General features: G+C 46.2%; 1 protein-coding gene across 1 annotated transcript in view; it reads left to right on the top strand.

Moving 5' to 3' along the window:
- The window catches only part of XPO6 (exportin 6), a 224,626-nt gene that overhangs the window by 122,363 nt on the left and 89,508 nt on the right, over positions 1–12,755 (top strand). Inside the window, exon 11 of the mRNA XM_030211002.1 lies at positions 8,806–8,898. Coding sequence (XP_030066862.1) covers positions 8,806–8,898 — 93 coding nt within the window. The remainder of the gene's footprint in view (positions 1–8,805; positions 8,899–12,755) is intronic.

The raw sequence follows: 12,755 nt of genomic DNA, 5'->3' as shown, positions 1-12,755 counted from the left end.
TACCCTTCAGTCCTGGTAAATGCAAAACATATCTGTATGCTCTATTGTAAAACAGTGACATTTTGGACACTTGAACACCAGTAGTCCAAAGACACTATTTTCATTGAAAGATCTGTAAATTCTGAGTTAACACAGAAAGGGGAAGGGAAAGCTGCATACTGAAAATACAGTAGATTAGCTTTTTAATACAGACTGGTCAGATGTAGCAGCGGTGGTGACTTGCACATAGAAACCTCTTATAGGAATAAGAGTTTTGCACATAAGATGATGTCATCAGACTAGTTAATCCTTTCCCCATTCTGCATACATTTATGTTCTCATGCACTGGAATAATTTACAAAAATACAAATGGTGTGGAAAGCAGAGAAATTATGTAATTGAACATTTTACTCACCAAAGGTAAACAGCATTAAAAGCACAACATTGTGTGACCATTGTATAGCACCCCTTGGTAAAGATACATAGAGGTATATTTTCAAAGCACTTACTTACAAAGTTTCATAGTAACCTGTGAAATCTTCTCATCCCCTTAGACCTGTCCCCTTCCTCTTTCTCTCATTTCCACAGCATCAGCAAAGCAAACGTGCTTTGAAATGGCATTTCTTCTGTTGTTTAAACAAGTAAAATCTAGAGATACATGTTAGTATTTTTTTTTCAGTTTAATACACCTTAAAATGTTTGGTGTATTTCTAATTGATTAATGCATGTTAACAATTATTCCATATCATCATGCTGATCAATCCATAGACTGGTGGGTTGTGTCCATCTACCAGCAGGTGGAGATAGAGAGCAATCCTTTTGCCTCCCTATATGTGGTCATGTGCTGTGGGAAACTCCTCAGTATGTTCTCTGTCTCAGCAGGTGGTGGTCACACACAGCAGCAGCTCTGGCTAGGTCTCCAAGCCTAATTTTTAGGTTTTGTTGAGTACCTGGGGTTGAGGGCTCTTCTTGAGCAAGTGCAAACCTGGTGGTGCCAGGTCCCTCCTTTTCTCCCCTCTCCCGCTGGCTCCGTTAAAAAAAAAAAAATTTGGGACGTCTTTAAGGATGTTTATTTCAACGTTTATTGCAGCTGCTCACTGGGACACCAGTTCGTTACAGCTCGGAGCGAGAAGCAGGTAATTTTACCTTTTTATAGCGGGCAGGGGGTTCCCTGTTCGGTCTTCACGTGGCTTATGGCGTCGGAGGGCAAGGGCGCGGCTCCCCGGACCGCGTGGGTGCGTCTAGCGGGGATGCGGGGATTTCAAAACCTGAATCGCCTTTAAGCATCAGTTTGGAGGCCGGTCAGTGTCCCGGTTCTTCCTCCGGTGCGGCGTTTTTTCCCGCCATAAGCGCCCATCCCCTGCTGCTCGCCCATTCCATGTTAGCCGGCCACTCTGCTCGGACGGCTTCTTCTTGGGCCGCCCTCGAGCTGGGAGACGTTAATACTATGGTCACCCTTGATTCGGGCGACGGTAAGAAAGTGGCCAAAGTTAAGCGCCATTCTTCCCGCGCGGCTCCTTCTCGGAGTTTCGCACCGGACGCCATTTTGGATGCACAGCACGTTTCTCCCTCGCTCTTGCGAGCGCCGGTTGAGGTTGTGTCTAGGGCCGTGGCCCAGGCGACAGAAGTGCACAGTCTAGGGGGTTTCTCCCCTGAGTTCTTTTTGCTGCTGCATCAGGCTTTTCTTATGATAAACGCTGCCCCGGCTCCCCCCTCTGATCAAGGGGCTGAGGCCTCCGGAAGCAAACGCCCTCAGGTGGACTTCCAGGCCCTAGAGGACTCGGTCTCCTCTGATGTAGATGAGGGCAGCGTATCTGAGTTCTCCCAACGGTCCTTTGGGGATTCCTTGGAGGAGACGGATTCCCGCTCGGATGGAGCGGATGAAACCTCTGCAGTACGGATCTTTCGCTCAGAGGATTTGCCCAACCTGTTAGTGCAGGCCATGAGCATTTTGAAGAGTTCCTCTCCAGAGGACATCTCTCCCTCAGCCTCTGTTGGCTCTGCCATTATGCGGGGGACTAAGCGCCCGCCTAGAACCTTCCACGTGCATGATTGCACATCTTGATTTCGGCTCATGGGATTTCCCAGAAGCGAGCCTTAAAGTGGCTAGGGCTATGTCCCGCCTCTATCCTCTGCCTGAAGGTGAACGGGAGGCCTTTCTTGGGCCTACCGTAGATTCTTTAATCACTGCGGGGACTAAGGAAACGGCGTTGCCGGTGGAAGGTGGCACGGTCCTAAAGGACGCCCAAGACAGGAGTTTGGAGGCAGCTTTAAAGTCGTCCTTCGAGGCGGCTGCTTTAAGTTTACAGGCCTCAATTTGTGGCTCCTATGTGGCCAGGGCGTGCCGGACGCTTGCGCAGCGGGCTTCCCCCTCAGATCCTTCCTTGAGGGCTGATTGGCCAGCCCTGGAATCGGGCTTGGCCTACTTGGCAGGCTAGCTGTATGATGTCTTGAGAGCCTCGGCTAAAGGTATGGCTCAGACAGTCTGTGCATGGCAGTGGCTTTGGCTGAAGCATTGGTCTGCTGACCACGCCTCTAAGTCTCGCCTGGCTAAGTTGCCTTTTAAAGGCAAGCTGCTCTTTGGGGTCGAGCTGGACAAGATTGTGACCGATCTCGGCATGTCTAAGGGCAAGAGGTTACCAGAGGTCAGGGTTCGGGCCAATGGTGCCCACACCGGTTCCTCCAAAGGACGGTTTCAGGAAGCCCGTCGGTATTGCCCGGGCAAGTCGAGCTCCTCGGCCCCCTCTTCCATCAAAAGGAATTTCTCTCCCAAGCAGCATTCCTTTCGCAGAGACCGCCGTCCCGGAGGTGCCTCCTCCGGTCCTCTCCCAGGGTCTCGTACCCAATGACGGGGCGCTGGTCCATGGCCCAGAGCAGATTGGAGGACGCCTATCCTCATTTCTGGGCGAGTGGACCAGGGTAACTTCAGACGCTTGAGTGCTGGAAGTCATCAGAGACGGCTACAAGCTAGAGTTCTCGCGTTTTGCAGTTCTGAGGACACTCCCAGTTCTGAGCCCTCCCTTTCGGGTTGGCTACTGCTCCGCGGACCTTCTCCGAGTTATGGTGGTCATCGCGGCCTTCCTATGCATGAAAGGAGTACAAGTCCATCCTTATCTGGACGACTGGTTGATCCGAGCCCCCTCTTATGCAGAGTGTGGCAGAGCTTCAGACCGGGTGATTGCTCTTTTGAGCTCCCTCAGGTGGATCATCAACTGGGAGAAAAGCCAGCTGCGCCCGACTCAGTCCCTGGAGTATCTGGGAGTTCGATTCGACCCCCAAGTGGGCAGAGTGTTCCTGCCAGACAATCGGATTGTCAAGCTTCAGGCTCAGGTGGACAAGTTCCTAGCAGCCTCTTCTCTTCAGGCTCGGGACTATGGGCAGCTGTTGGGCTCTATGACGGACACGATGGAAGTAGTGCCCTGGGTCAGGGCCCATATGAGACCTATACAGCTCTCTCTGCTGCAGCGATGGACTCCAGCTTCGGAGGATTACGCTGTGCGCCTTCCCTTGGATCCAGCGGTGCGCAAGGCGCTGAGCTGGTGGCTGAGGCCAGACAAGCCGTCCGCAGGAATGCCTCTTGTGACCCCGGAGTGGGTTTTTCGTCACGGTGGACGCCTCTTTGTGGGGCTGGGGAGCCCACTGCTTGGGAAGGACAGCGCAGGGGCTCTGGTCCCCTGCAGAGGCAGAGTGGTCTGTCAACCTCCCGGAACTCAGAGCCATTCGGTTGGCGCCTTTGGAGTTTCTCCCGGGCCTGGCGCTGAAGCCAATACGGGTCCTGTCGGACGCTGTGGCCTATGTCAATCATCGGGGAGGTACCAAGAGCGCCCCTCTAGCCAAGGAGGCCATGAAGCTATGCCTGTGGGCGGAAGCAAACCTGGAACAGCTGTCGGCGGCCCACATTGTGGGACTCATGAATATTGCTCAGGCGTTCTTGGACATCACGAAGCGCTGGGGCCAGCCGAGCCTAGATTTGATGGCGTCTTCAGCCAATTACCAAGTGCTGCGCTTTTTCAGCAGAGGACGGGACCCTCGATCTCTGGGAGTAGATGCCCTTCTCCCACAGTGGCCGACACAGGATCTCCTCTTTGTGTTCCCGCCTTGGCCCATGTTGGGCAGGGTGCTAGGCTGGGTGGCAAGCATCTGGGCCGGATAATCCTGGTGAGTCCGGATTGGCCCAGACGTCCCTGGTATGCGGACTTGATCAGGCTCTCAGTGGACGGACCTCTGCAGATGCCAGCGGAGCGGGGCCTGTTGCATCAGGGTCCCATGGTGATGGAGGATCCCTCCCCCTTTGGTCTTACGGCCTGGCTATTGAGCGGCAGCGTCGGAGCAAGCAAAGCTTCTCAGACAAGGTCATCGCCACTATGCTCAGAGCGAGGAAGCGCTCTACTTCTACTGATTATGCCAGGGTTTGGCGTACCTTTGCATCGTGGTGTGAGGCAGGCTCACTTTCTCCCTTCACTGCTCCAATTTCATCAGTGTTGGCGTTCCTGCAAGAAGGTCTGGAAAAAGGCCTGTCGCTCAGTTCCCTTAAGGTCCAGGTAGCGGCTCTTGCTTGCTTCAGGGGTCACCTGAAGGGTGTTTCCCTGGCATTGCAGCCAGATGTGGTGCATTTTCTCAAGAGAGTTATTCACCTGCGCCCTCCTCTGCATGCAGTGGTACCTGCGTGGAATCTCAATCTGGTGCTAAGAGCCTTGCAGAAGCCACCTTGTGAACCCTTGTCGAGGGCATCTGTGAAAGAATTGACGTTGAAAGCAGTCTTTTGGTGGCTATCGCTTCAGCCAGTAGAGTTTCCGAGCTCCAGGCGCTATGTTGAGAGCCCTTTCTGCAGTTCACTGAGGCAGGAGTGTCTATTCGCACAGTGCCTTCCTTCCTGCCCAAGATTGGTCCTCGCTTCCATGTGATTCAGCAGCTCTGTCTACCCTCCTTTTGTAGGGAGGACTACCCAGAGGAGTACTCTGCTCTCAAATATTTAGATGTGAGACGAGTCATCATCAGATACTTGGAAGTGACCAATGATTCTGTAAGTCGGATCATCTGTTTGTGCTGTTCGCAGGTCCTCGTAAGGGTCTGCTGGCTGCCAAGCCTACAGTGGCACGATGGGTCAAGGAACCCATTGCAGTGGCTTATGTGGCCACAGGGAAGGTGCCGCCTATCCAGCTGAATGCTCACTCCACTAGAGCACAGGCGGCCTCGATGGCAGAGGCCGAGTCCATCTCCTTGGAAGAGATTTGTAGGGCGGCAACTTGGGCATCGGCTCATACCTTCTGTAGACATTACCGCTTGACTGTGGCTGCTCGTGCGGAGGCCCGGTTTGGAGCTTCAGTGTTGCGGTCAGGGATTTCTGTGTCCCGCCCTGGGTGAGTACTGCTTCGGTACATCCCACCAGTCTATGGATTGATCAGCATGATGATATGGAAGGTAAAATTATGTATCATACCTGATAATTTTCTTTCCATTAATCATAGCTGATCAATCCATAGCCCCTCCCAGATATCTGTACTGTTTATATTCTGGTTGCATTTCAGGTTCAAGTTTAGTCTTCAGTTCCTGTTCAGGAGGACTTCGTGTTCAAGTTTTTTCAATTGGATTCTTCAGGAGTTGAGACGATTTTGTGTTACAGTGAGCTTCTGCATTCCTCTCCCCCCCCCCCCCCCCCCCCCCCCCCCCCGTTTTACGGGGCTGGATCGATACCTAAATTCTGCCGGCGCTCCCTCCCGCTTCGTGCGGCTGTAGGGCAGCTTTGTACCCCTCCCGCTTCGGCGGTGTTAGGGTCAGTCAGCTCCTGTTGCGGTTGCAGGATAAGCCAGATCCCCCCGCATCGGCGGGTGTGATGTCCCTCCCCTGCTCCGCGGGGATGAGCTGGACGGATTCCCCTCCCCCACTTGTGTGGGGATGAGCTGGGTTAATTCCCCTCCCCCGTTTCAGCGGTGGTGAGCTGGGCAGAGTGTCCCTTTGTGGGTGTAATTCTCTAAGTGCTGAGTCCTGCGGATGGGGCTTTGATATCGACATACTGAGGAGTTTCCGGCAGCACATGACCACATATAGGGAGGCAAAAGGATTGCTCTCTATCTCCACCTGCTGGTAGATGGACACAACCCACCAGTCTATGGATTGATCAGCTATGATTAATGGAAAGAAAATTATCAGGTATGATACATAATTTTACCATATGTGAATGTTTAAAAAACAAAGTTGCAAAACACAAGCATAGGTAAAAACCAATTTTAAAAATTCTTAAAGTAGGAGTGGCCAAAAATTGCTTGGGGTGGCATAAGACCTAGAACCAGCCCTGTACATAGTCATCCTGAATTCCTGACAAAGAAGGTCATACCCCTTCATGTACATGAACAGGTCTGCAACTTGGGGGTAACATTAGATTCACAGCTTTTGTTCATCCCATATTTGGAATGTGGTTTAAAAATATTTTTTTCAAGTTACATATGCTGCAGCTTAGAGTGATAGCATACATCAAAATTTAGGAACATGTTGAAGGGATACTTATTTGCAAAAATATATAATCAGAGACTGTAGAGGTTGAGGCTGAAGGATCATTGGCTGTTGTATTATGAAGTTGATGATATGTATTGATTTATTTTAATCTTCTTCGGCACATAACCACTATACCTCCATTGAAGAAATCTAGGCTACCCCAACTTGACATTTCGTCCTTTAGATTGTAAGCTCCTTTGAGCAGGGACACCTTCTTTGTTAAACTGTACAGCGCTGCGTAACCCTAGTAGCGCTCTAGAAATGTTAAGTAGTAGTAGTAGAATATAAATTAACCATAACCATAGTGTTGCCCATGGTTGTCCTAAATGACACACTGATCCACATATGGAGTCTCTCTTTAGAATAGACAGCAAACAGACCTTTGCTCATCTTAACAGAATCCATCAGAAAGTCTATGCTGCTGTTCATCTCCTTTGACCCTAACAGGCTTAGCATTCATATGGCAAAGCAGATTTTCGCTAATTGGCAAGTTGCTTGTACACAGCTCTGTCAATGAGCAGACTGGAAGCCCTCTAATCATTAGAGTCGGACTTCACCAAATCAGAGCTACTATGGCTACTGTAGCTCATTTGCAATCTACTTTGCTGGAGCTACTTAGTCCTGACTTCATACTTTCACTTACTGCTTGAACCAGTCCTCAATCAGTCAAGTATTATTGAGCAACTTATCTTTGATTTAGGCAACTCTTGCTTCTTCATTTGATCATGTCTCTCCTCAAAGATGGACAGCTTATCTATAAAACTGAACAACCCCAAGCTTGGGGGTCAGCTATTTGTGTGCCTGATTTGTGCCTGATATCCTGTTTGTTGACGGGAAAATATAAAGTTGCTTACTTGTAATGGATGTTCTCTGTAGACAGCAGGATTAATCAGGCACACAATCCCTCTCATTTCACTGAGAGTTGCATTACTTCTTGAGCTATGGAATGGAGGGGACTGAGTAGACCGCTACACTCAAAAGGGGTCATGCATGCTCAGAGCTTTTATACTGCACTAGTTCTGACCTTTTAGAACTGGCCTAGAGCCAATGTCAACCACTTATGTGCCTGATTAATATTGCTTTCTAAAGAGGACATCTGTTACAAGTAAGCAACTTTGCTTTATATTTTGTAGAGGACTTAGATACATTCTTTAAATAGACATTTGTATCATAAGTAAAATATACATATCTTGATTTCACCTAAATTGTGTTATCTCCCACTACCCCTGAAAATTTCAGCACTAATCTAGTTGGGAGAAAATTACAAAATAAAAATATTTTTGCTTCTGCAGTGGTTTCGTATTAAACTACTGCAAACATAGAGCTACGGGTCAAATGTTCTGAAAGAACGTTCTTGTGTTATTTATCGGAGCTTTGTGTTTTAGGTCAGCAGTAGTTTTATTTTAAATCTTGCAACACTGAGTCTGTTTCATGCAGAGTAGTGTATCCTAAGCACAAAATCTGCTAACATGCATAGTCACTTTTGGTTTTACTTGTATAGAAATTGTCTTGCATCTCTGCCTGCATAGCAACAAGGGAAACTATGATATACAACTAATATGTTGACTAAAGATTACAGTCACCGATTTTGCTTTTTATAAGAGAATGATGTAGTTATGTAGACATCTATAGAAAGACTAACTGGGCTTTGCTTTCCTGTCTTGATTATGAACTGAACATTCTCTTGTAAGTCCATAGGCTGGGGCATTCATTATTTAATGGATATTTGATTTACGGTCGTTGTTAGAATAATGCAGCATTTTTCTTATGCTGTAACTGATGCTTCCTGGCTGCTGAGTAACCACTTAAGACATGTCATGTCAACATCAGATTGATGTCACTTAGTAGCCTGATTTGTACTAAATAATACAAATCAAGATAGAGAAATATCCAATGGAAAACAACTAATGCTATCCCTCTGGAATGCTACTCGCTACGAAATATTTTTAAAGGACCATTATAATGAATCAAAACACAGCTATTTATACCTTAACTATACAGGTTCCAGCTTTAATCATAGTTCCAAGTCTGTATTTGTAAAGCTTTAACAAAAGTCTGGATTTTATAAAAGCATTTCTAAGAACTTTACAAAAATATTAAAATCCATGTTTAAAGCTGTGGCCGAATCGGGTACATCTTGGTTTATTATGATGGTTCTTTAAAAATTTTCTTTATAGTAAGTAGTTTTTCCAGTGAGGATAGGATTTGTTGTTTTGAGCAATCATCTGAGATATTCTGGGGATCGTTGTGAAAGTCGCTGTCCAGCTTGGAACATATGTTGCAGGTGTTCTCTGCATTATATTTCAGTTATAATATTCTTCCTTTCCTTTACAGCAGCAAACAGAATGGCAGCGGTACCTGCGCCAGAGCTTGGAGGTGGTGGCGAAAGTCATGGAATTGCTTCCCACTCATGCCTTCTCCACACTGGTAATTATCTACCCTGTGTTCTAACCCAGTTTTCTGGGAGACCACTGTGTATTTTTGTTTTCCAATAATGCTATGAGATTAGTGTGTTCTTTTACAAGAACATCTTTTAAAAAATTGTTTTTTTTAATATTTAACTTGCTACAGTAAGGGTGGAAATGGCTTCTTATAAACCACAGGACTACCGTGTATAGAGCTGCAGTGATATTTTTGCATGAATGTAACATCATCAGAAGTCTTGTTTCTTCAGTTGCAGAGCAACATTAACAAAGTAAATTATGGCAGAAAGACTGTCCAGTCTGTGCAGTTATCCTGTCCACACTTCTAAGGATACGTGCCAGCTGCTAGCCATAGTTTCTTCTTAGCCAAAGCAGTCTCTTATGTTCTTCCATTTCACCATGTCAGATAGAACATCGTACAGGATCCCCACTTTGTTCCCTCCAGCACACATCTTTCCCATGTCTAACCACAAGGCTCTGTAATCATATAGATCGACATCAATTCTAGTGTGGCCATAACCTAAGCATCTAGCTTTCTAAGTCCCCCACATAGTCTTCCAGATGGGTGCAGCTAAATGGGTTCCTGCATTTCTACTAGAACTTCTAGTTTAAAAATCAAAACTTGCTTGGCGGTCACATGATGCAGTAAGCAGTGCCAGGCATGTTGCTGGTGAGCTGTTCGGGGGACCCCCTTTTTCATCCAATTTAATCGGCATCCCTGCTGTCAGATTTGTCGCTAAACAATATAATCTTCTTATCTAGTTGCATGGACAAATATTTAACAGGAGCAAACGCCAATATGTCAGCTAAACCACAGTGTCGGGGACAAGATTGTGGTTGGACAGTTGAGGTGAAAATGGCAGCCTCTCTGCCACACTCTCAAAACTCGCTGGACTTTATACTGAAGCTGATGGATGCAGAGGTGAAGGCATTGGACCCCCATTTCACCCAGCTTTCTGACCAGATTGCAGGGATCGCTCACACTACCTCGGAGTTGTCCCATAGGGCCGGAGAGGTTGAATGTTGCATGTGGGAGGTCAAGGATCTACTTCAAACCCAAACAGCAGAGCTGGAGCGCTTGGAGGAGCTAACATGAACAGGGACCAGCTGTGATCATTTGCAGCTTGTGGGCCTTCTCAAATCTGCCCAGAGACTTCCTTGAGCACGACGCTTGAGACTTGGTTGCTGGCTCACTTTCCCCAGGCAGGGGATGGCAGCCCTATTCATCTGGAAAGGGCCTATCACTTGGGTCCAGCACATGTGGGTGCCATTAGGCCACAAGTAGTGCTGGCCAAGTTTCATCGTTATGAGCAGAAGGCACAGGTCCTCTGCCTCCACAAAAGCAATAAGGAAGGGATTCAGTTTGAAGGCGACCTGTCTGGATTTTCCAGAACTACTCGCCTGCTCTTTAGGTGAAACTTTGAATAATATTATCGACCAGTCTCTTTACTAAATGTTGACTTAAAGATACTGGCTAGAGTGCATGCAGAACTTTTGGCCCCTCATATCCCGTTGTTGGCAGGTAGGCTTTGAGCGTGGCCGCCAGTCTGTTTTAAATGTCCGGAGGATCCTTCTCTCCATAGCCCATAGTCAGCTTACCTGTGACCAGGTACTCCTGATCAGTCTGGATGCTGAGAAAGCGTTTGATTTGGTACGCTGGGATTATTTGTTCTTGGTACTGGCACATGTGTGCATCGATGGCTGGCTATTGCATACAATTGAGGCATTATATCAAGAACCGATGGCATGGTTATTCATCTATGGGATATTATATCAGGAACCGATGGCATGGTTATTCATCTGTGGGGTCCAATTGTCGGTCTTTGTGGTTCACAGAGGAACTTGGCAGGGGTGCCCTCTCTCTCTTCTTTTATTTTTATTATATTTAGAACCCCTAATCCGAACGATTCAGTTGGACCCCGATGTTCCAGGGCTGTCACTTCCAGATCTGTCTGTGAAGGTGTTGGCTTATGCAGACGATTCGTTTTTAACCCTTATGCAGCTGCATTAGGCATTACCTCATCTATTGAGTAGTCTTGATGAATTCAGCTTTTTTGTGGGGTTTCACTTAAATCTATAAAAATCCTTGTCTTTACAAGTTCAGCCTTCTATAATGGACAATTGGGTGGGCCCCTTCCCCCGTTAAATATTTGGGAATATACATACCTTCAGACTTATCTCGTCTCTATTCTATAAATGTGGACCCTCTGAAGAAGCATCTGGGAGTGGTGCTGAAAGAGTGGCAAAACTTACCTCTTTTGTTAATGGGTCGCATAGCTTTATATAATATGATCCTCCTCCACAAGCGGAGATATTTCTTTTGTAAGACCTGGGCACCATTCTGGGACAGTCTTACTCCAGTCACACGCAGTAGAATCTTAAATGCTTAATGTGAATTGAAGGTTGGAAGGGGAGGTTTGTTGTTCTTTCTATATATAAGGAAAAATTACATTGAGAGTTTGCACAGTAATGTTATTTCTATAGCCAAAATTTGGTTAATTGTTTTGAGCTTACCTTTTAAGACTGTTCATGGCCATATTTTGATGGTGTCAATAAATATGAATTAAAAATTAAAAAAAATCAAAACTTGCCAGACAGATTCAGCTGTCAGTCAAAGTTACTGTTGTGGCTCAGAAGACACTCAGCCGTACGGATACTCATATTACCACTAGGACTTCTAACATTGCATTATGTTGTTCTTGCTGTACATTCTGGCAGCCCCAACACCTGCTGTTTATTTAAATGAGTATAGGTTAAGCAGTGTCACTAGACCATAATTTCTACTCTCTACACTTTTAACAATTAAGAGTCCTTGCACTTTTCCCATGCCCTCTTAAATGCTGTTATCCAGAGGTATTAAACTCAGTTCAGTGTTAAGCAGTATTGGGATGAGGGTGGGCCAGTTGAGAATGGCGGAGAATCCTATTTTAATCTTCTGTGAAAGCACATATTTGCATATTGTTCCCTGAATGGGGAGGCACAGACACTGGAGTCTTTTGGGAAGTGATATTTCACGATCCTGAGCTTTTATCCAGTATATAACTACTGTAATAAACATAAATATAATAGCATTCTACCAGCTCTTCATGGGCATGTACTCATGCAATGTAATGCACAGTGTGGTGGAATTCAGACATTTCTAGAGACAAGGCCAAAGAGCTCTGCTTACTAGTAGTCATCAAATTGCCCACCAAGAACAAGTATTTTCTGATCCCGAAAAGATGGGAGGAATCCACCCAATCCCTGAACAAATATCTCTTCCAAACAGGATTAGGATGATTTCTAATAGGGCTGTGCAAAATATTCGTATTTGATTCAGCCCTGAATACATTATTTGTATTCGGCCAAATAGCAAATAAAGAATTTAAATATGAATAATCCAGGGCTCTACTGTGCTAAATCCTACTGAAATAAACACTTGATCTCGGATTTCAAATTGCTTCTTTTATTATTTGTTATGCTAAAGCTCAGTGCCCGTTATTCAGCAGAATAATATTTTTCATTATTCGTATTCAGCCGTATAATAAAATATGCTATTAGGTACAGCTCTAGTTTCCATGGGTTTTCTCATACCACTACATCAAAGAGGGGAGACTGGCTATGTTCTCTGGATTTAAAGGAAGTTACATTTATATACAGATATATCCAGGCCACAGGAAGTATCTGAGATTCATCATAGGAAAACATTTACCACCTCTACTGTGTTCTGCCATTTGTCCTCACATCAGCATGTCAGACATTCACAAAATGTTTAACAGTCATTACAGTGTTTCTACCAGAATGGGGATGAATGTATTTCTCTATTTGGATTATTGACTGGTAAAAAAATGCAACTTGGGAAGGAGCAGAAAGATCTGTTCA

This window comes from Microcaecilia unicolor, chromosome 8, assembly GCF_901765095.1.
Source record: "Microcaecilia unicolor chromosome 8, aMicUni1.1, whole genome shotgun sequence".
In the NCBI taxonomy this organism is placed as follows: domain Eukaryota; kingdom Metazoa; phylum Chordata; class Amphibia; order Gymnophiona; family Siphonopidae; genus Microcaecilia; species Microcaecilia unicolor.
This window is presented reverse-complemented; position numbering and strand designations above follow the sequence as displayed.